The following is a 22,660-nucleotide window of genomic DNA, read 5'->3' as shown; positions in this document are numbered from 1 at the left end:
TACTCTGGGTTAGCAGTTTGTGCTCGCAGTGTCGGGGGCTGGGAGCAAGTCAGTGCTCTCCCGCATCAGGCGGTGTGTCGGTCACCCGCCATGAGTGAGGTCCTTCCGCGGCCCCCGGCGGCGCTGGCAGGGGCGCTCCGGCACCAAGATGGCGGCGGCGGCCGAGCTGGGGGCGCTGGGGCGGCGCTGGCTCTGCTGGCTCCTGGGGCTGCAGGCGGTGAGAGCCGATCCGGCGCCTTCGCGCTCGGGGCTGAGCGCGGCTGCAGCTCCTGAGACAAGGAGCGGTTGTGAGGGCGGGGAAGGCAGCGTAATACATGTCCCGGGGCGGGAGGCGCGGGCGTCCGCGGGGCGGCTGCTCCTGCGGCCGTGGCCGCCTCTTTTGCTTTCCATGTCGGAGATTGGGCTCTACTTCTGCCCTCTTCCTAAAATAGTTTTGTATTGGTGCTGCCTTTTTTTAACACAGTAAATTGTTTGGTGTGAAAAGAAAGCAATAGTGTAGCGTAGATTTGGAGCCAAAGCTTTGAAAGAGCAAACGCTGATGAAATGTGGCGCATCACTTGCTAAGTGTCTGAAATTATCTTGGTCTGATGGGAATTTGCTTTCTGGAGTGTGAGGGGTTTTTTCCAGTCCTAATCAGAGACATTTATTATGATTATTATTATTGTTGCAGGAAAGTATGATAGTTACGATACTAAAAATTGAGTAAAAATATTAGGTATAGAGATTTCCTTCTCTTTATTGTTTCCTCTACCTCTCTGTACTTTTATTCTCAAGGTATTTTGAGCTTGCTGGGTAACCAAAACTGCTTGAATGAGGAATTATCATGTAATGGAGCCTTTACTTGCTTTCATACATTGTTAGTGTTTTGGTTGGTTCTTTCTCACACACACACAACCCAAAATAAAATCCTCAGGAGAGCATTGGCCTAACGTTCATGGATTGTTTAGGGATCTGCTGGGCAAAGGTGTCCGGAGAGAGGCTGCTGGAAGCCAAGTGACAATGCCAGTAGCCCTGTCATTGCTCCAAGGGGAGCAGATGCAGCAGTGACAGTGAAGAGATGACAATAAAGCATCAAAGGGGTGGATAGCAAGGCGCAAGAAAATAGTTTTAGTTACTACCATCATTGATTTAATAAGTGAGCCATAATTAATATGTAGCTTCAGCAGAGTTTGGAATGCTCCTTTGGGACTTTTTATGCTACTGTGTCAAGAGACTAACTCATTCTTTCTAATCATTGCAGCATTTAAAACCATCTTTTAAAAAAATAATTAATACTAAGTGCAACATTGTATTGACTTTCAGGTGAGTGTTTATGGAGCACAGTTGTCATCAGAAGCTTGCAGAGAGCTGGGCTTCTCCAGTAACCTGCTGTGCAGTTCTTGCAACCTTCTTGGGCAGTTCAATCTGAATCAGTTGGATCCCTTCTGCAGGGAGTGCTGCCAGGAAGAAGCTCAGCTGGAAACTAGAAAGGTGAGTTTTGGACCAAATCCCTTGTGGAATAATTGAACATGTCATGTTTATGATACATGAGAACCTGTGTTATCATCTCAAGAGGAAAATGCAGTGATTACTCCTAGCCCAATATACATGTACAGGGTCTGGATTTGCAGACTTGCCATCTGCTGTGAAATTATGTCCCTGTCCCAACAGGGCAATCTTTGGTTCTTTGGCAGCCCTTCCCTGGTGTGACATGACCATAGTTGGGAGCTATATCCAGCTTCTTTTCAAAGGAAGATCCATGGGATTGGAAGAGGGCAGAAGAAGAGGATAAGGAGAGTGGGGCTTGGTGACAGCTCCTGCTTGGTCACTGACCCATAGCACCATGGCCAGGATAGCTCAGATCAGTCCCAGGCTACAAAGGGCTGCTGCAGCCTCCAGTCAGTTCCTGGAGTGGCACAAACCTGATAGAAGCAGGACTGCTCAATTCCATCCTGCAGCAGAACAGCTAGATACTTTGGGAATATATACAGATATATCCAGAACAGCTGGATATTTTGGGAATGATCTCTCTAAGAGCTCATGCTGTGCTTCAGTCTTTTCAAGGCAAAACCTTTCCTTTATCTATAGTAAATAAATATCTGTGATCCTTAAGGTATGTTATCAATGAAGAATTTTTAGAGTTCTTGAAAAGACTACATGTAGTAAAATGGGGTAATTTAAGAGTGTTCTAGAATATAGTGAAGACAAATTAATCATCGAGAAAGTAGAGGTTTCAAGGATGAGAGGTGCTGAAATTATTTTTAATGGCCAGGAGATAGTGAAATAACTGACATAATGAAATTAATGGGCAAATCTAGCAGGTTTTTCTTGCCAATTAAATTCAGCCTAATATTTAAAAAAGAAAGTCTGCCTTTAATTTTTAATAAAACCACTGATTACAGTGTTAGGTACAATATATTAAGTATCAAGAAGCATATGTTTGAGATTGGCAGAGAATTCATAGTTTAATTAGTAGCTTCCTAATATTGACAGACTTTAAGTAGTAAATTTTATGCATTAACAAAGTCATATTTCAATACAATCCTTCTGGGACTTGATATGTAAGGCTTTTTCTTTGCTAGATCTGTGAATCTGATAAAGGAAAGTTTGTCTCTGGGGAAGCTCCAGTTCTTTTACATGTGTATACACACATATAAAAATATGTACATATCTATACATATGCAAACAAAAACCTGAGGTTTCAGAATGAAGTCTAAGGAAATGTACTAAGAGGGAGTGGCAGAATAGAAAGGGTCTCCAGCATGCTCAGTAACAGCTGTGCTGGCAGCAGCAGTGAGGCTTTGTGTCCTCATGTAAAGAGAGGATGCTTTCATTTGCTCAGGTAATATTCTCAGAGTTTTACCTCAGTGCATAACATGTAGCACAAGAATGCTATGGAATGCTTATGGAGCAGGACAATTTCTGTTGTCATTTGATGGGAAAATAAGCTAGGGAAACTATGTTGCATTTCTGTCAATGTAACTTCTGAGAAAAATGTCTTAACAGTTTATCAATAACATATTTAAGGATGTAAGTTAGTTTGTACTGTGAACATTGTATTAATAAAATTTGGATCAAATAACAGAAATTAAATTAATAGAGAGTCTTCTTAATTTCCTGAATCAGACCTAGATTTCATTGTGTGGATAATTACACTTTCTGTGTAAGGATAAGCAAATGCCATTTTGTGGTCAGGACTTCACATTGTAAACATTATTAGTCTGAAAACTTTTTTTATTTTAGTCATGATCAATGAAGTAAAGTAAATAACACAGAGCTGGACAGGGTCTCAAGGGTGTTTGACAAATTCTTTCATAGTGGACCAGATTTCTTTGTATATTCACAGGAAGCAAGAAATTGTATCTTAAAAGTTGGTTTTTTTAATCTATTTGTGTTTTACCCAGTTTCATTTTCTTGGGATTGGGCTTTGTAGTAAATGTGAACAATGTAGATTTTGATTATTACTTTATCTTTCCTTATTTCTGTGATATTTCTGAAGAAATGTAACACAAATGATACTTGAGATTTGGAGATAATATGGTAAGCTTGAAGTATGGGAGTGATTATGATAGTGTTTTCATACATTTTCATAGCTCAGTTTGAATGCAGGCTTCCCATATTGTGTGCATGAATGGAAATACTGGATTGTTCTAACATTATTATTTCTTATAGCATCATTTCTAATTTTATTATGAATGCTGTTTCAGAAAGTGGAAAATTTTTATACTGGTAGTACTGCTTAGAAATGTATATTTCAGATTTGGCAATTGTTTGGAGGTTTTACATTTTTTTTAAAACTCATACTCAGTAATTTCTCTTGAAGACTAGCCAGTGGAAAATTAGTGTTTGGAGACTGTTAATATTATCTTAACAGACTGTATTCAGAATCATCACATTTTGAATTGACTTGTGTTTTTACATAGTGCTGGTTGTAACAGATGTCTGTAATTGAGTTTGAGATTTTACTATTACATAAAAGTTAACAATATAATTTTTAGTAGCTTTTTGCTAAACAAAAATTTTCATGCTAGGTATGCAGACTGTGAAAACTGAATGCTGCCTTTTGCTGTAGTTTTTCCTTTTCCCTGTTTTTTTTGTTTCCTGTTACCACAGAAATCTTCCTTCTAATGAAAATTTGATAGTAAAGAGTGAATGAATATTGAAAGTTCTTAAAGGCTTTTTTTTTCCTACCCTCTTGCTTGTAGAATTTTTCATCTTACTCTGAAGCCCTGCCTGTCAGTGTGAAATGTTTGACTTTGTGCTTGGCAGCCTGGCATGTTGCTGAGCTCCAGAGCAAGGGTGCTCTGGGTTTTGCTGGGGCTGTGACTCCGTGCTCCAGGCACCTCTGCTTCCCCAGAGGTGGCACAGCACCTTGGCTGCCTGCTCCAAACAGCCTTGGCAGCTGCTGGAGTTCCAGGACATGCTTCAGGACTTTAATTTTACTGTCTTTGCAGCCATGTGGCAAATATCAGAAATAGGGAAAGCAAGAGTTAGTTTATTGCATGACTTTTGCCTGAGTTCTAAATGAGAATTTAAAGTTAAAGGTAATAGCACATCTATCTGAGAATTTTTACATAATTGCTGCTTTTCACAAATGGTCTGTGAAATATCCTCAGGCCTAAAAATGTTTCATGCTGCATAGTATCCTCAAATGAGATGTTGACAGATTTGAACTGTTTCATAGCCTTGAAAGAAGCGTATTTATTAATCCTGCTCTTGTTATTGGTCCAGTAGTTTGTGAATTGACATTGTGGAAAATAGCTGTGAGATATTCTTGTTACACAAAATTTGTCTTGCTCTGAACTTTTGCTGACACCTGTCCAGTGAAATATTTTAATTACTTCATAATTGGACTGTGGGTAAAATGAAAATTGTTTTGGTTATTTTCTCCTCCTCTAGAGATTTTGTATGCAGTCTGACACTAATTCAGAAGCCAGATTAAACAGTATTGCTTTAGACAGCTGCAAGTTTTAAGCCTCAGTCTGTCAGATGCAGAGTTCTGCTGGTGTGTAAAACAGAGAAGGATGAAATGGAGGTGAAGCTAACTGTGCGTGAAATTGTAGTAGCAGGAGAGATTGTCCATATTTTGCAGTAGCTGAAAATAGCTGCACTCCATCTGCAGCTTCACATAGGCTGTGTTATCACTTCAGACATAGCTATAAGCATATTCCATTAATTGTATATTATAATCTTAGATTTATCTCAATAATATATGCGTGTCAAAATCCAAATTGATTTTAAAAATCAACTCTGTGATAAAATTTGCAATACATTAAATTTTATAGTTGCACTGTGCAGGATTCCTACAACCCATAAAAGTTATCTATATATCTAAATGGAGCTTTGAAAAATATATTTTGCTCACCAATATGTGTTGAACTTCAACATTTTAAAATTCTACTGTCAAGTATTTGTCATATGGTATTGTTAAAGTGTTTGGTGACTTAGAAAACATGATTCCAGGTGTAATGACTAGGTGCTTCTTCTATTAAAAAAACAACAAAACAAATTGAAAGCTTTCTTAAAACTCCTCTCTTTTACATGTATAGAATTCTTAAATGTGCTCTCATGAATTATAAGGAAGAATAAGGTGACAAGTCTGAACAAGAATAATAACATTCTTGTTCAGACTTACTTTTTAAAACTCAAAAAATAGTTTATAAAACTCACAATAATTGCTGGAAGTAGAATAAGTTGAAGTGCTTTTAATGCTCTGGTTACTTCTGTGTGACCCAATTTACATTCATTTTTCAGGTTCGTTTTTTTTTCTTTTCATTACACTAATTAGAGTGCTACACTCAAGTTGCTGTTGACTGCTCTCTTCTTCTGCCAGAGGCTCTTAACATGAATAGGTCTACTCTCATTGGAGCTTCTGGTTTTCAACTCAATGGTTAAAAACAGAACTACTTAGAATTCATTGACATCTCAGAGATGTAAAGTAAGTCATATCAATACTTACAGAAATTAATTAGAATTTTAGTTTAATTCTAGCTGTTTCTCAAAACCCACATCTTTTTCTGTCTTTTGATGTGTCCTGTGAAGTCTCTTTGATACTTTGTAAAAAATCAAATTGTGTTTTTATCTGACTGTAAACTGACTTCCTTATTTCTAACATGTTACACAAAAATAGTTGAAATTCATTCGTTTTCTAGCAAGTGTGGCTTCAACAACAGTGTGATCCAATGACAGCATATTTTGTTTAACATTCAAGTAAATAATCAGAACTTTGTAATTAAGACTAATATGTCATATGATCTCCTTTCAAAGTTTGCTTTTAACTGTCCCATACAGTTCATACAGGAATGATTTTATGGGCTCTATTGATAGAGAGGTTAGGGAATCTGAGATGACACTGTTCTCTCTAACTGAGAAAGTCTCTTACCAGTACTGTTGCTTCAAAATATTACCCACAACCATTCCTTGTATTAAAAGTGTGCTGCAGTGGATGTCCTTTTCAAGAACTTTACCATGTACACTCTTTCCCTTCTCTCTGTACATGATGTTATTGGCAATGAAAATTAATGTTGATAAGAAGTAGTCCTAGATAAGGGAAGTGCAGCTAGCTAGTCAATGCCTAAGACAGAAATTTACTGCCTTTTGTTTGGTTCAGATTCACCAAGTGTTCATCTCTGTCAGATAAACTAAGATAAAATACATTATCTGTCTGTAATAGGGTAAGCCTTACCCATGGAACAGCTCTATCTGATCTTATCAGTGAAAAAAAAAAGGGTTAGGGAAACTATAAATGTGAATTTGCTAAATGTGAGTATCAGTTGTTGATGTGCATCAACAACTGAATGTGCTGGTCTATGGAGTACCTTTAGCTAATTAAGGCTGACCTTCATCTAGATAAAGCACTAGCATTTGACTCTACATTCGTTGAAGAAACTTCAAAAAGTAAAAGTCTCAAAATTAATGAAATGTGCAAGGTCAAATAAATATCTCATGACATCTGTTCTCAGTGTTTTCTTTGCAACTCTAAGATGCATTATTTTTTAACAAAAGCACAGACTGGAGAATAAAAGAGATGTTCAGGGATTCTACTTGTAGAGGTAAGTAGGTGCTTAGATAGAATCAGATGGTATAGTCCAGAATTGAAACCTGACCTGTTAGCTTCCTGTCTGTACTCTTTCACGTGCATCATTCTGACTGGGTCCAAGTGAGAGCCAGTAAATAGGGGCCCTTTTTCTGCCACCCTTCTCTATTCCACTCAAACTGGGTATTCACACCACCTAAGCCAAGTGACAGTTCCAGAGGTCTAAAGTTGGTGGTTGCTCAGCTTCTCTATTTTCTCTCTCACCCTTGTGCCAGATCTCTTGCTCACATGAACTTACACCAAACATTGCAGAGAACAAAGTTAATAAAAACAGGCTGCCAGGACCAGAAGCTGGTTTGGAACTTTTCAGTGGTTACTGGATTTTAAACAGCAGAAATGTTTATAGAATCCAACAAGGAGGGTATCATTAAACACCAAAAGTAGTGGTGGATGACACATTTCCTTTATGCTGAAGAATGGAATAGTAATGCACAACTATATTTTGTATGTACAGAATAAAAAGTCTCCTTTGAGTCTTCTACTCAAAGCAGAACTCAAAGTTCTGAGGATCTCCAAGAATGCAGATTGTACAGTCTTCCTTAGTAGATTCCTCAGTGCTTAAACACCATCATTGTGACTTTTTTTCACCCTTACACTCCGTCGGAATTTCCTTCCCCACAAATAAATGAGAGCTTAGATTCTGCTCAGCTTTGTTCAGAGCAATTTGCCTGCAATACATATCACTAATCACGGGAGTAGCACTGACTCACATAACTGGTTTTTGACTGTTAGACTCTGTTTCCACGCTTATTTAGAGTTAGGCATGTCCCAGACTCTGTTTCCACGCTTATTTAGAGTTAGGCATGTCCCTTCACAGGATAATGAGCTGTCAGTGGTAGAAGTTGCTTTGTTGCTAAATTTACTGATGACATCAGTTCAGAATGATTGTGTGTGTATAGCAATGACTTTCTTGGCTTGCTGTATTATAGAGCAGTAATTCAGAATGTTCCTGGCAGTGAGGCTTTCTGACTGCTCCCTGTTAACCCACAGATTCTTACTCATGTTCTGCCTCCAGGAAAAGGAAAGACAAAAGCAATTTTGAAAGCCTTGAGCTGTCCATATAAGTGCGTTCTCTCCCACAGAAAATACTTTATAGTTTGTATCTCAGTGTGTATTCTTTTGAAGGTTTCTAGCTTAGAAGACTAGTTTTCTAGTAAAAGTCACAAATTAACTGCTAGTTAAAAGAGTTTAGAGAAAAAGCAAAAGCAAAATCTATTTTTGTTGTAAATTTCTAGGAAGAACAAATATTAATTAACCTGGTTTGCTTTCTGTGTGTGTGGATGGAACACAGTAAAAATTAAGTTGCATGCTTTCATAAGAGATAATTTACCCTATTTTTCAACAGTACCATTTTGCATAAACTAAGGAACTTTGGCCATTAATAATAATAACATCCATATTTTTGCTGAAATTTTTTGAAGTCAATAGGAGATGAGGAGCTGTCTTCTGCAAACCTGCTTATATCTTAATATGAAATTAGAATTGCAGTGAATGTCATAAAAACAGCGTTTACATTGGAAAGAGAGTTGTTACTAAAGATTTAATAGAAGATAGTATTTTACCTGAGGCAAGTGAAAATTCTAGAGGTTTAGCAGTAGCCATAAGTTTGCTTTTCTGCTTATTCTCAGAACATAACTATATTTTTGAAACAGATATTAGGAGAGGACAGTATGCACATACTGGAGAGAATCCAGGTACCATAAAGTAGCTGTGGCCCCTTTTGTGGCTGTGCCTTAACAGCCTGTTTCATTTCATGTTTTAAGACTGGTACTGTCAGCTGATTACAAACAGCTGTACAAATCCAGCCTGAATGACACTTTGTAACCTATGACAGGCAGGGTCACCTCGAATTAATAATTAGAAGAAAGCAGTGTGCAATATATAAATGTCATAGAAGTAAAATTAGGTATAAATTGCTGTATTTTATTTAACTTTTTTGTCACCTTTGATCTAACAGAATTTTATTACAATCAAGGAGCAATCTGACTAATACCACTTTTTGCAGTTCAGTTTGGTCTGAATTCCTGTTTGGGTGTAAACATTAATGGTTATGTAGCAGGAATGTCACTTTTCTTCTGGAGTCTTCACCATGAGTAACTGTGACAACAATAGCATATCACTGTAGAAATGAGGCACTGCTGGAATTGTGTCTTGCAGAAATTGCTTCAATTCTCTTCCTAATAGCAGGTGAAAAGTTTTCTTTCATATAAGTTAAAGAAGTTCCATATTTTTACAATGCATATTTTTAACTAGCACAATCCTTATGCAGAAGGGTGTTATTCTGATGTAATTAGCACTCTCCTTCATAATTAAGGCAGACATGACCAATAATGTGGTTTGTCTCTTTTCATTTGTGAAAAGCCATCCTGATTGCATCAGTATGGACTGTTACAAGAGTTTCAAATGCTTTCCAAAAACTTTTGAAATAAACTGAACTCAGATTGATACTTTGGAAAAAACGTGGGAGAAGTTCAAATATTGTCACAGTAACTTTAGAAAACATGCTGCTACAATGTTATAAAAATGTAAGTTCTTTTTATAGATGCAGACATGAATCAGCACTTGTTTTGGATTTTAACATGGACACCAGTAATAGTTTAGAATGTCTTTATTTCATTGCTTCTAGTACTTAATTCACTTTCATAAGCACTAAAACAAGTGAAGCATTACTTTAAAATGAACTAACTCATGAGTTAAGCATTGTGTAATGAACTGACTCGAGATGTTTGTGCCTCCATATGATACATGTCATTCTTATTAATACTTGAACACAGTGACTGCCTTCACAAGGAAATTTGGAGAACATCTGCTCTGGACACAATGAGATGGTAGATATTAACAACTAGGCTTTTGTGGTGGGCTAAGTGATGCAAATAAACCTAGGTTTTTTGCAAAAGACACCTTTGTTTAGAGTTATAAATGAAGCCAGTTGATTCTTCTTTTTTCTGGTCTAGCTATCAAGAAGGCAGCTGTTATTCCCAGCATGAATCTAAACCTTTTTGTCTGAGAACATTTGGGTTTCAATTATGGCAGAATTACAAGCTCAAAATTTAGACATCAATGATTGAGCTGTTTTCTTTGTTAAATTTCTATAAGATATTGGCCAGGAATTACAAACTGGGAGTAGTGAGGTGTTACAAAATGTCTTACATATTTTAGATTTCTACAGTGATTTTGTTCCATAAAAATTCGTGTTTGGAAGGAAAATGACTAAGAATAATTTGCAGTAATAAGAATTCAATAATGTTCATTTTACTGTTTTCCTAAATTTGAGTGTACCTAGCTTGTGATAGACTTACATAAAATAGTTCATTAACTACAGAGAAGGTTATTTATTCCTTTGTCTACTTCTTTATACTGATTTCTTGATAGAAAAATGCAGATACCTTGTCAGTATCAGAGAAATCAGAATAAATGTTCAGTGGATTAGTGAGTATACAAGGGAATATCTAAATCTAGGATTGCTGATAGAACTGTTGAATTTTTTTTTTAAAAGAGACAAGGTAAGTGAAGTTTATGAACCCTGTGCCGTGTTTCCTCCATTTTTGTAATTACTTCATGTTTTAATTCCAGAGAAATTTTAATTATGCAAGCTAGTTATCTGAGCTGTTTATCACTACCTTTTTTAATTAAAACCTTGAGTTGGGTGGTGAAAAAGCTTATAAAAAGTCTAGTATTTATGATCTCTTGAGTATTGTTTCACAGTATTTCTGGGTTTTAACAGTCAAATCTTAGGTTTTTATCTTAAATACAATGTTTAGTTGAAAATGTATCTGTAGCTAGGCAAATTCCTGAGATGCTGTTCTGAACAGATAGAGCAGTGTAACATTCTCTTTGGTTCCCAAGGAAGTAATGATTATTGATTAGTTCATGTAAGAGAGAAGTTGTAATTTCCCTGCAAATGATTAGAGTATTTGTTATGTTCTAATTCATAGTATTTCAGCAAATACTGAGTTAGCCCTGAATCAGAATTTGAATATTCAGAAATGAACATGTATTTTTGGCTCTTTATAATGCCTCCATGCGATCGGTGACAGAATGTTAATAAAATTGTCTTGGAGATTTCTGTTTATCGTGTGTGGTTTGCTTTTTCAGATGGGTTCATGAAAGTTAGTTTTAATTACTTGTGTTCACACTTCATATTTTAAGTGAAGCATGAATTTATGTAATTTCAGTAAGGTTATATTTTCTATACTCAGACTTGCACATTTGTTATGAAAACACTGTCTAAAAGAACATGAAAGCAGAGGTTTTAATTGTCTATGAAAGGTAATAAATTAAATTAAAAATTTTTAAATTAAACTCATTCTGTCTGCTAATCTATAACAGTGGGGTTTAAGGCTTAGAAGGATGTGATTTGGTATACAGTATTATATATCTATAGTGTATATATACTACATGTAATATTAAAATTCCTTACTTTGGAGTATGAAGTTTTAGTAGCTGGAAAATATGTTGTCAATTTATTTAAGATTCATCAAACTATAGAACCATTTGCATGTTGCAAAAAGAATCACAAAATAGTCTAAAAATATGACAGTATGCAAGATAATAAGGTGAATAGTTTTTATAGATATTATATAAAATTTAACTTATATTTTAAAGAGACTGAATCTGAATATCTTGCATAGCAGTCAGAAGGGATTGACATCTAAGTGCAAGTATCAAAGTTAGCCCAGCCTGTACATATTACTTCACCTAAGGCCCGTTAATGTGATCTGTCCTTCTGCAAACACAATGAACTAAAATCAACCAGTAGCCCAAATGGGAAATTTTAAATTACTGCCTTATCTTTATTATAAGTATTTCACTGTCCAAGTTAGGTTTAAAATGGAAAGTAAAATTTCATTTAATGAGATTTTGTTAGTATCTTTGGGAAGGAAGGAATAGTTTTCCTATTACTAATCCATAATTCCTGTTGTAACATGTCCAGTTGCAATTTTTAAATGAAACTTTGCTTACACCAACAGTATATCTCAAAAGATCTTTTTTTTGTTGTTTTTATATTTTTAGTATAACGAATGAAAATTATCATGTATCCTGATTGAATGGGTCAGCTGTTGCATAATCAGAGACAGGTGTGGAACTGTGATTCTGTCTAGGATCTTACTTGTAATTAGCATTGACAGAATATCATATTGTCTCCTCAGAGAAAAACAGTTCAACAGATAACACACTATAAATAAACTAGTAATTTAGATTACTTTTGTCATTAACAACTTCTGTTTATTATTACAGCTTTATGCAGGAGCTGTCCTAGAAGTATGTGGATGAAAATTGGGAAGGTTCCCTCAAGTCCAGGGTAAGTAAAGCCACTAGTATTCCTTCAAATATGAAATATTGTCACAGCTGAATGACAAAAGGTACTTTTAAGTACATTACAAGTAGTCATAAATTCAGTATATTATATCAGTAAAGTTGCATTGACCTGAAACTCATAGAACCGGCCTCTAGTAATCGCTAGATGAAATTATATTGTGCACTTATGGAACGATTTTATTTTCACAGATCCTGCCATTTAATTGTTTTATCAGTGGATAATGACAGACAGATAACAGGAATAGAATACAGTACAGCAAAAGGAAATTCAGTACCATCAGTGTCTGGTGGGAGGAAGCTGCAGGAAAAAAAACTGTGAGAAATTTCAAACTGGACTTTTCTTATAAATTAGGGAAGAGCTTAGGTGATAGCAGTACTATGGTTTATTTTGGGTTTTTTTCCTGAAATGAGGACCCTAATACCATACTCTCTATTGCTAAATTTTGGACATAGTTGGACATAAGTACTAATTTGGCTTTAGAATTTAAAATTGCACAAGCAGCAAGTCTCCATCTACTGTGGGAAGTATTAACACCTCCCTGTTTGAAGGCTGGCTGACAGAGTGGGGGAAAAAAGTTTTTAAAACAGGTAACAATTTACATAAGTTGTACTGCATTATATCCTTTCTTACCACCTCTGCCCACACAGCTGAGTTGAATGACAAGGCCAGAGCAAAGCTCTTTTCTCTTTTCCACTGTATAAAATGTCCAAATGAGAATTCTTTAAATGACTTTTCATACTGAGGGATGTGAGGAGATAACTTTGTTAGCACAGGAGTCTATATTATCTCCATGAATGTTCAAATTTAGCAAACATAAAAATATTCCCTACTGTTGCTGCCCATTCTCTCAGCTGCTTCATGGTTCTGGATTTGTGACATGAAAGTGCTCATTTGAGCCATAGGTTTGAAGGAGAAGGTTAAACTGTTAGCCTGACTCTAGCCTGCATTGTGTGCTCAGTTATCTTCACGTGTAGGTCCTTGAAGGAAATGGCCCTCAATTCCTGCTGTGTGCACACTTTGAAACATGTTCCAAAGACTTGGGATGGTGCAAAAGGAAAAACTTGAAAATTGTGACTAGTTCTTTTTCCCTTTCAATTCTTGGTTATCTAAACCTCCTCAAATATTTACATTCCGTTTATCATATAGGTTACTTTTTAAAGTGGCTGGATACAGTTCATTGTTTTTTGAAAAGGATCTCTGTTTTGACCACTTATCTTAACTTATCTTAACCAGTTTTGATTTGGTACAGTAAGAATTAAGAAAGGACTGAGCAGTGCACTTAAATTTCTTTTTTGTGTTTTCATCACCAATTTCTGCAGCTATTCAATCTAAACTTATCTTAACCAAATTTACAGCTAGGGTATTAGAAGAGGTTGGAAGATGGGATATGTATTAGAAGCATACTTAGAAATTTTTAAAAGCACTAGAATATATTCTTTCAGCTGTTGTTTGCCTTCACACTTGTATTAATCTCAGAATAGCCAGATTTTCTCATTTATTTTAACTTTTAACAGAAACAGTATTTAATGTCTCCATCTTGAGACATTTGTTATGGAAGTTAGGTTGCCTTAAGGTCATGCTGCTGCTTTGGAAGCATTGTCTTTGTAGGCTTCATTCATCTGTGTAGCCTGTCACTGACAGTGTCTCATCACAAATATCTGAATCCTTTTCCATAGCTTCTCTGAGGGTTTTGTTAGAGTTTGTTTAGATGTGTTTGGTTTTTCTCCCCAGAATATACACAAAATGGCATTGTTAATTGCAGGACTTTGAATATATTAGAATTACATGGATTAGTGTATGTTACTACTGTATTCTGAGATTAATAACTGTGAAGTCTTGGCCTCTAAGTACCTGTGTAAATTGTTTTGTCACTTGGATTAGTCCCACAGACTTGATGTGTCTCAGGCTAAATCTGGATTATGTTTCATTTGGCTAAGGGATGAGCAGTGTTGTTTTGTTGGGTTTTTTTGTTGCGGTTGGATTTTTTATTATGAGATTCACATATTAAAATAGTTAAGGATTGAAATCAGTTGAATTACTAAAGGTTTGTAAAAGTTGCACAGCTGTGGGCTGCTAGGTCCTCTGTCAAAGTTTCTTTCAAAATTACTGGTTATATAATCTTTAGCTATAAACAGTTCTCAGTCCACCTGTGTGCCTGAAATGTGAGAATCATTACATATGGAATATATTTGTATATAATAGGAAAGCAAAGGAGTGAGAAATGATGACAAAAATCTAGTCCTCAGCAAGAGGATGGAAAAGTGTGGTGTTCAGCAAGTTATCTCAGTCTTGAACTGGATGTTACTGTTTGTAGTGTCACACCAAACAACTAAATTTGGCATTTGTGAATGTGGCCATGTCTCTCAGGTTTTTCAGATAGTTTCTTGTGATAAGTCTGATAACAGACCCCATTTCTGTATGCCCCCTTTAAATTCAATACTAAAATATTCTTACTGATAAGTTTCCCTTAAAATAAAGTGCTTTATTAGAAATGCTATACTCTAAAATTAATTCCTATATTACATATATTTTGAAATTGTTCTGTATAAGACTGTTCTTAAATATTTGTCATTTAAAAGCTCTCCATTAAAGTAGAATATTAAAAATCTAAGTGACAAGATTCATAGATGAAGCAATATCTTAATATACCAGGTAACACAATGACAGTTTTTGGTAGACATCCATAAAACTGAGGCTCTGGAACAGAATAATGAATTAGCTGGGTCAGTGATTAATCTTGCATATTTGTTTTAAGTTGACTTTTCAGTGGCAGCTGTGTTCTGTTCACCATGAGATAGGAGATCAGTGTTTAGACTCCCACATTCTCTCCAGTTTGTTTAAAAAACTGAATTAGACTGGGTTTTTTCATTGAACATTCCTTACATATTTCTCTCTATTCTTTTTCTTTTTTCAATAAAATAATTCTCACCTCTCCTTGTGAGTTAAGTGGACATGCTTCAGCAAATCTGTTCTAGAAACAAGGTTCTTAATCCCTGCACTCATGCTGAGTGCAACTACATTAAATCCTCCGACTTCAGAGTCAATCAGCACTATTATATCACCCAACTTCTCCAAGTGCTAAGGCAATTCTTTTAGCTACTAAAATGTAATTTCTTATGGGATTGTATTGTATGAAGTAAGATCACTCATTTCCTAGTTATTTTAATCTGCAATTCATAAGTACTGACAAAAGAAAGTTAGAAAATTATACTATCCTTAAATCTTGCATAGATAAAAGCATTACTAAAACTCTTGCTAAGAAATATGGATACTGTAGTGGGAGACATGCATTGCTTTATCATAATCTTTTGCAAATAGATGACACACAAATTAAAACAATACTTCCCTTCAGATTTAGAAATGTCTCTTGCCCAACTGCTTATACAAAGTACCCTGTCTTTGGGATTTTTTGAAGCTTCTTCTTCAGGTTTGATTGGAGCTCTGTCTTGGATTCATTTCTGAAAGCACGTGGTGCTTTTTATAAAATCATGGACAGCTGCATTGTAACTTAAGAGACTACCACTAGTAGTTATTGATGTGCCATATGAATTCTTAAATTTAACTTTTTATCTCAAACTGAGGTCCACAAAAGGTACAGAGCTATAGTCATTCACATGTAAATAAGTCCTTGTTGTGTGGTGTAGTTCAGTCTTTTTGCTCAGCTTTCGTGGTAACTTGGGAAGCAGACTCATACCATATTCAAAACTGCAGAGCATGTATTTGTCCCCAAAACAAATGTCTGAGGGAAGACATTAATGCTTTTGTCTTGCCCAGTGATTTACATCTTCATATTTCTAGCAAACATTGCCAATTGTCTTAGCAATGCTCTACTCTTGGGGGCATTACTAAATATTGGAATTTCCTATCTTCATAAAATGTCCCTCTCTTACTCTAGCTTTTGTTTTGGTTTCTTTTCTTTTTCATGGATTTAATACTTGATAATTGGGAATGCCTCAATAAAATGTTTTTTACTTCAAGTTCATTTCAGGTACAAAATTGTCAAGTCTGTATGGTCAAGTCCTTTGTGCCTTTTTAATATAAAATTTTGCAAGATTATGCACTAACTTGTGTCTCCAGTAAAATTTCTTATTTCCAAACAGCTTGTGTCTAATATTTCACAGCCAAGAAGGCAGACTGCCCTTCAGCTTATCTGAAGTAACATTACACTTGCTTTCTGTTTATTCAGGTTAACTCAGAGCAAATGTTTGTTCTGCTTGGGGAGATGTTTCATGTCCATTTTGGGTCAGGAAGTTCTCTTATGTTGTGTCCTGCTGCACCTCAGAGAACAGTGCAGGTCTGTGCATGTACACAGACTTGCCCTTTTGGCCACAGTGATCCTGAGATTCCTGCAGTCTCCACTTAGGGCTCTGGGATTTAACTCCAACAAATTAGTTTTCACAGACTTTCTTATTACACCTCTATGTTTTGTATTGAAACAAATGGACATCCTAACAATAGCAGTGAGTTCTCCAATCTGTTGTGTTCCTAGGTAAAGGCTGCTTTTAGTTCTTTAAAAGCACTGTTCAGTGGCGGCCAGGCTTTAAAATGCTCATACACACTTGATCCTTCTCTGAGCCTGTAGCTGTAGGTGATTGTGGGGCAGTCCTGTCTGCTCTTCAGGAGCACCTCAGCCGTGCCTTCAGCAGCAGTGCTTTGGTACTGCTCATCATTTCCTGCAGCATAAGGTGAAGTGGTTTTGCAAAGCTCTCTGTGTCTGGAGAACAGCTCTGACTCCTGCTCCAGGATTTAATCCATCAGAACGTGGTGTCCTGGCACTGAGCTCAGGGTTCATCTTACAGAAGTCACGGTGGAAAAGGCCTCTCCTGCTCATCCACAGGTAGCTTAGAGAAAGGGTTGTTTTTCTATGGTGGGTAATTCCTAAAGCTGCTACAGAGAGAAGCAGATGGGGAGATATCTTGAATAGGATTTAGTATTAAACACCAAACTACTAAATAATGGTGTATAGATGATGTGCAAGTACCATTTAGAGATAGAACCATAAGAAGCAATGTTGATGTCAGGGTATAGAGGGGACACTGTTGGAGCAATGTGAAGGTGGAGCATATGCACCACATCCCATGATAAGCAAGTAGTCATATGTCCCTAAATGTGCACTGTAGCTGCATCTGACTTCCTAACTTCATCATTTCAAAGGCTGCTAATTCAACTCAAGGACTGATTTTGTAGAAAGAAAAAAAAAAAGGCATTTGATGGGGTAATCTGTGTTTTTAACGCATGTCACTATGAGTTTCTTATTTTAGCTTCCGAAATTCAGAATATACAAATTAAGTTATTTGTACATTGAGTGCTTTTCTTTGTTGCATTACAAATTCAAGTGAATGATGCAGAAAGTCACTATGATCAGCATTAGAAATAAATATGCCATAACAGAAACTAATTTTGTTCCAGCTGTCTAAAATTTCAGGAAAAGCATTCTGTAGTGCTTCAGCTTTCAGAAGATTTAGACATTTGACATTGATACAAGTGTGTAATAGCTACTTTTAATGTGGCAGAATGTAATGCTGCCTATAGAATACTTTCTTCTTCCACCTAATGCTGTTTCTACTTTATGTGAGCTTGTTCAGTCCAACACTGCAGCCAGAGAACAGCCTCTCATGTCCAAATAAGCTTTCATCAAATAATCTCTCACTCAAGTAACAAATCCTCACACCTGTTACAAGCTTGAAGTGCTGTAACCTGAGGTTCCTCCCAAAGGCAATTTTTTTATTACAATCAAGTTCCAGAGTTCAGATTTGCTTCAGAAACTCTATCCATTTTACTATGCTCTTGTACCAGTTTGCAATTAGTCACCCACTGTACTGACTGCTTCTTACAACCCTCTTTTCATATAAGGCTCTAGAGACTGATTTCAGCTTTAGATTTAGGTTGAAGAAGAATGTGAAAAAATTCCTCCAGAAACACTTCAACAGTCTGTGGACTTAACAAATTATAAGAAATGTCTATGCTGCTTCTTTGCACGTTACTTTTGATGATAACCAAGGCAACATGTTACAAGGGCATGGGAAACACTGAAACTGAAAATACATTTTTGAGTTTAAATCAGAATCAAACTGCAGTATGTGAGCAAGTATGGGTTATTTTGTGCTATTTGAAGTTGTTATACACAGCTTACAATGACATCAGTGCGTAGTCTGTAGAAGGAATAAAGACAATTTGAATGAGACAACTCATTTTCTTCAGGGGCCTGGTACATCTGGCAGCTCCATGGGCCATTGGTATTTTTTAAACTTGTTTATATTGTGTAGTAGTTGGTGCAGCAAGCAGTGTATATGATTTTTCTCTGTACTGGGAGCTCGGTGAAAGAGGGAAGAAAGTAAGTGCCACTGTATAACCATGCTGAGAAAGTGTTAAGGGAACTGTCTGCAGTAATGGAAAGATAGGTATAAAGATGCCAGGGGATATCTGTGCAATTACTGAGGAAAGCACTACACTTTGTCAAGCAGTATGAAACATTAGTCCTGAGGTTGCACTCATCTCCATGCACCAGCTGGATGCACTACAATTTGTGAGAGATTCATTGTTGTCTAACCTTGAAAAAGCAGCTTTAATATGCAGCTGGCACCCTTGTAGGAGTCAGTCTGTACTGACAGGGTTCATCCTTGGGGAGATGCTACTGACATACTCCAGGAGCATCCTGAATCCACTAAATCTCTATATAGACACTAAATCCAACTTTTAGCATGTGAAAAGGAAGAATGAGAACTGTTATTTTCTAAATAAATTTTAAGTATTTCTAGAACTCAGACATTCATTAGGGTGAAGTGCTAGGAAGTAGGGGATTATGCTCACACTTTGTCCTGAAATACTTCATATTGTCTTTTCAGAATTAATGCAAAGCCTGGGTTTTGCTGTAGGGATGCAGGGCCTGTGCTGCTGTTAATAGCTGCTGCCAGGTGCTGCAGGTGAGGAGTGGTGCAGCAGCAGCCCCCCTCAGACCTGCCTTCCCTCCATGCAGCTGCCTGACAGCCCATGGAGCCTTGACACCGACTGCCTTCAATACGAGCTTCTCTTCCTGTTTTCTAGCTTTGCTTTCTTGCTGGTTTTCAACACATAATCTCAGAGATCTCTGCAAGACAAGATTGACCATCTTGTTCACCAGAATAACACCTCTGCCCACAGCTTCCTGCGTGCCTGGCCCTGCAGAGCTGCAGAGTGGGGAGGGTGCTGCTGAGATGGTGTCACACTGAGCCTCCCTCCCAGAGCTGGTCCTCAGCCAGACTCTGATCACTCCAACGCTTTTCCTCACATTGCCTAGCAGCAGCATATGGGCCAGTCTGCTGAAGGCTGCCAGTTGGGTGTGCAGATCAACTGCCTTCCACAGTTGCACCAGTGTTCAAGGAAAATCCAAACAGACAGAATTCCTCTTTGGATTACCAGCAAAAATAGGTGTTCCTTTGGCATAATAAGCTTAGTATTAATTTTATGAAGGTAGTAAGATTTTAACATTAAAATATCTTTTAAAGCATAAGTGAAAAAAAATTGAGGAATACTAATTTGACATAAATGTACTTTATGCAAGTAGAGAAGAATCTGATTTTCTTTCTTTTCTCCAAACTGTAGCTTTCGTCAGGAGTGATAAGCCAAAACTCTTCAGGGGGTTGCAAATCAAGGTAAGTAGTAGCCTAACTTTTTTGTTTGTGATGTTAAGAAGAACTGTGTTTGGTGGAGACAGTCTTGTGGATTGTTCCCTATTTGCTGATCAAGCAATCCTTCAGTAGAGGACATATATTTGCATTGCCAGTGTGAATCTTTACAAGTTCCTGTTAGTAATGTTGATTTGTTTACTGCTCAGTAACTGTTTGGTACTAATTCTTTGCTGGTGGTGAGGTTCTGGTTTATTTTATTGTTGTTTGGTTGGTTTTTATCCAAGAAAAAATTATTATTATAGCAGATGGGAAAAGAATCTGAGGAATGTTTATATTCTGTTCTTACTTCATAGATATCTTGGATTTACTCAATTCTGTCATAGTTTCTCCTGTTTTGTTCTCCCCTAGTTTTCTTACCGAGCTGCCATTTCCATAACAGTCAGTGATTCTTGGATTTTTCTTCTCCCTTTCAGAATTCCCTTGCTGTGTTCTACTATGCTATTTTTTCTCTATATACTTCAGACATCCAGCTTTATAAAAATGCATATACTGAATGGTGTTTCTTATGACTTGCATATATGCAAAGTTTCATAAGCTACACTGCCTTAAGCTCCAACAATTCTTTCGTTTCAAGACCTAATCTCAGACTTCACCTTCCTCTTAAAATCCTGTGTGAACTTCAAGTGTACTTTAAAGATGCACATCTTGATTCTCACATCTTGTGCCTGCCATCTCCGTTGCCCAAATGGCACCATCTGGAATCACTTCATAGCTATGCATGGCTGCAATAAGTGATTTGTCCTCTCAGCAGCAGATTCTATGTAAAACAGATTTCCTCTGTCTCACGCATTCATGTCTCTGTGTCCTCCAGTTTCTTTCAAAAGCTTTCTCTCCTTCTGTACATCTGTTTCTTTTTTTTTAAACTTTATAGATTTATTGAACATCAAAGCAGTCTAGACTACAATTGGTATCAATTACCAGAAAAAAAATGTGCAAATGAATCTGTTCATTTCACAGGACTTTTGGAAAACTCTATAGAGGTGCCACTAGCTTCATTAAGTAAAACCAACTAAGTTAGCTCAGCTGAGCAAAGTGGAATACTCCTGGGGAAATCTTTCCATAAACTTAAATGGTCAGAGCTTTCTGATAGTGTTAAAAGCTTTTATTTGCATTACTTAATTTGGAACTTAGTGAGTTTGAGAAGTGCTGAAGAATTACATTACCAGCAAAGCATAGTAGGCACACATACAACACAGCAAGAAAGAATGTGATTACATTAGAAATTGATAGAAGTTTGACCTGTTAGAGTGACTCAGAATTTCTAAAATGGTAAAAAGGCTGTTGATCATATAAGAAAAATCATTCATTATCAAAAATCTAGCTTTGGTAATTTAAAACAGTTGGAGTAGATACCCTCCTTCAAAGCCAGGCCAATGGCAGTGCCCCTCTGCACAGGCATTAACTGCTGTGGTGCACCAAGGAGAACAAGGAGAGGTTTCTGACACCCACCGCCACCCCCCTTCATTTGACTTTTTCCTCCACTTTCCTCTCTGACATTAAATGCAAGTCAGAAGCCTGAAGTGATTTAAATCACTTGAGAGCAGGGGCAGTGTTAGTATGGAGGATGCATTTGCCAACCAAGGTAACTGACTCTTCTTTCCCCCAGTATGTGCGTGGTTCTGACCCTGTACTGAAGCTGCTGGACGACAGTGGGAACATTGCAGAAGAACTGAGCATCCTCAAGTGGAATACAGACAGTGTGGAAGAATTTCTAAGTGAAAAATTAGAACGTCTGTAAATCATTGCTTTCTGTCCTCTTTCCTTTTCATATTTTGTCATGGTAATCTTCTCAGATGAAATGCACTACTATTGAAGAAACATTCCAGCATCTCTATTAGTTTTAAAATATCTGTTGTGCTGTACTACATCTTGTAATTAGAAGGGAAGCTTCAGCACACATATCTGACAAGTTGACAAATAGCTTGTCTTAACATTATTATGTCAGCTCTTAATGCATTTATCATTAAGAAAGCTTTGTTTCAAAGTTAATTATGCAAATCTCAGTTTGCTATAATCAGGTCTGTTTTTACAGATGCTCTTCAAACTGAAGAGCTTCAAATAATAGAAATTATTACCATGCTTTTTGTCTGCTGCTCTTTCTTAAGGAAGTTAGAACCAAATGCAACCTATCTCCCAAAGAAACTTGGCTACTGATGCCCTTTTTTATTTGTATTTGAACTGTCCTTTTGTAGAAGCCTTGTTTACAGTGAGTACCTAATTCACAGGTTTGAAAGCTGATGGAGGAACTCATGCTCTGATACGGTGAAACATTTATTAAGTACACTTTAGTGAAGACTACATAGAAAACCTCTGAGGTGTATGAAGTCAGATGTCAGGTGTGCTTTACATCAAGTGTTTTGCTTCAGAAAACATGAGCTATAACTCTTGAAATAGCTTTCCTTCCAACTCTCAGAAGTTTATTGGAAGTTTGTTTATGAAATTAATTTAGAAACTGTTCCTTTAAAATGTGTATTTTTTTTTCAGTTGAAATTTATGTGAACAGGGAATATAGACAGTATGTATGGTATTGAGTCAAATCCACTAAGACTTGTTGGGTTTTTTCCACTTAGAGTCAATAAATATGGTAATCAAAAATAA

General features: G+C 36.7%; 1 protein-coding gene across 1 annotated transcript; it reads left to right on the top strand.

The window, feature by feature from the left end:
* Positions 1-87: 87 nt before the first annotated feature.
* SELENOF (selenoprotein F) lies at positions 88-22,660 on the top strand. The gene is made up of 5 exons (XM_066556071.1): positions 88-217; positions 1,303-1,470; positions 12,314-12,377; positions 19,977-20,026; positions 21,669-22,660. The coding sequence occupies exons 1-5, from the start codon at positions 149-151 to the stop codon at positions 21,798-21,800; spliced, it is 483 nt and encodes a 160-aa protein (XP_066412168.1). The 5' UTR covers positions 88-148; the 3' UTR covers positions 21,801-22,660.

Source organism: Molothrus aeneus, chromosome 9, assembly GCF_037042795.1.
Source record: "Molothrus aeneus isolate 106 chromosome 9, BPBGC_Maene_1.0, whole genome shotgun sequence".
Lineage (NCBI taxonomy): Eukaryota > Metazoa > Chordata > Aves > Passeriformes > Icteridae > Molothrus > Molothrus aeneus.
This window is presented reverse-complemented; position numbering and strand designations above follow the sequence as displayed.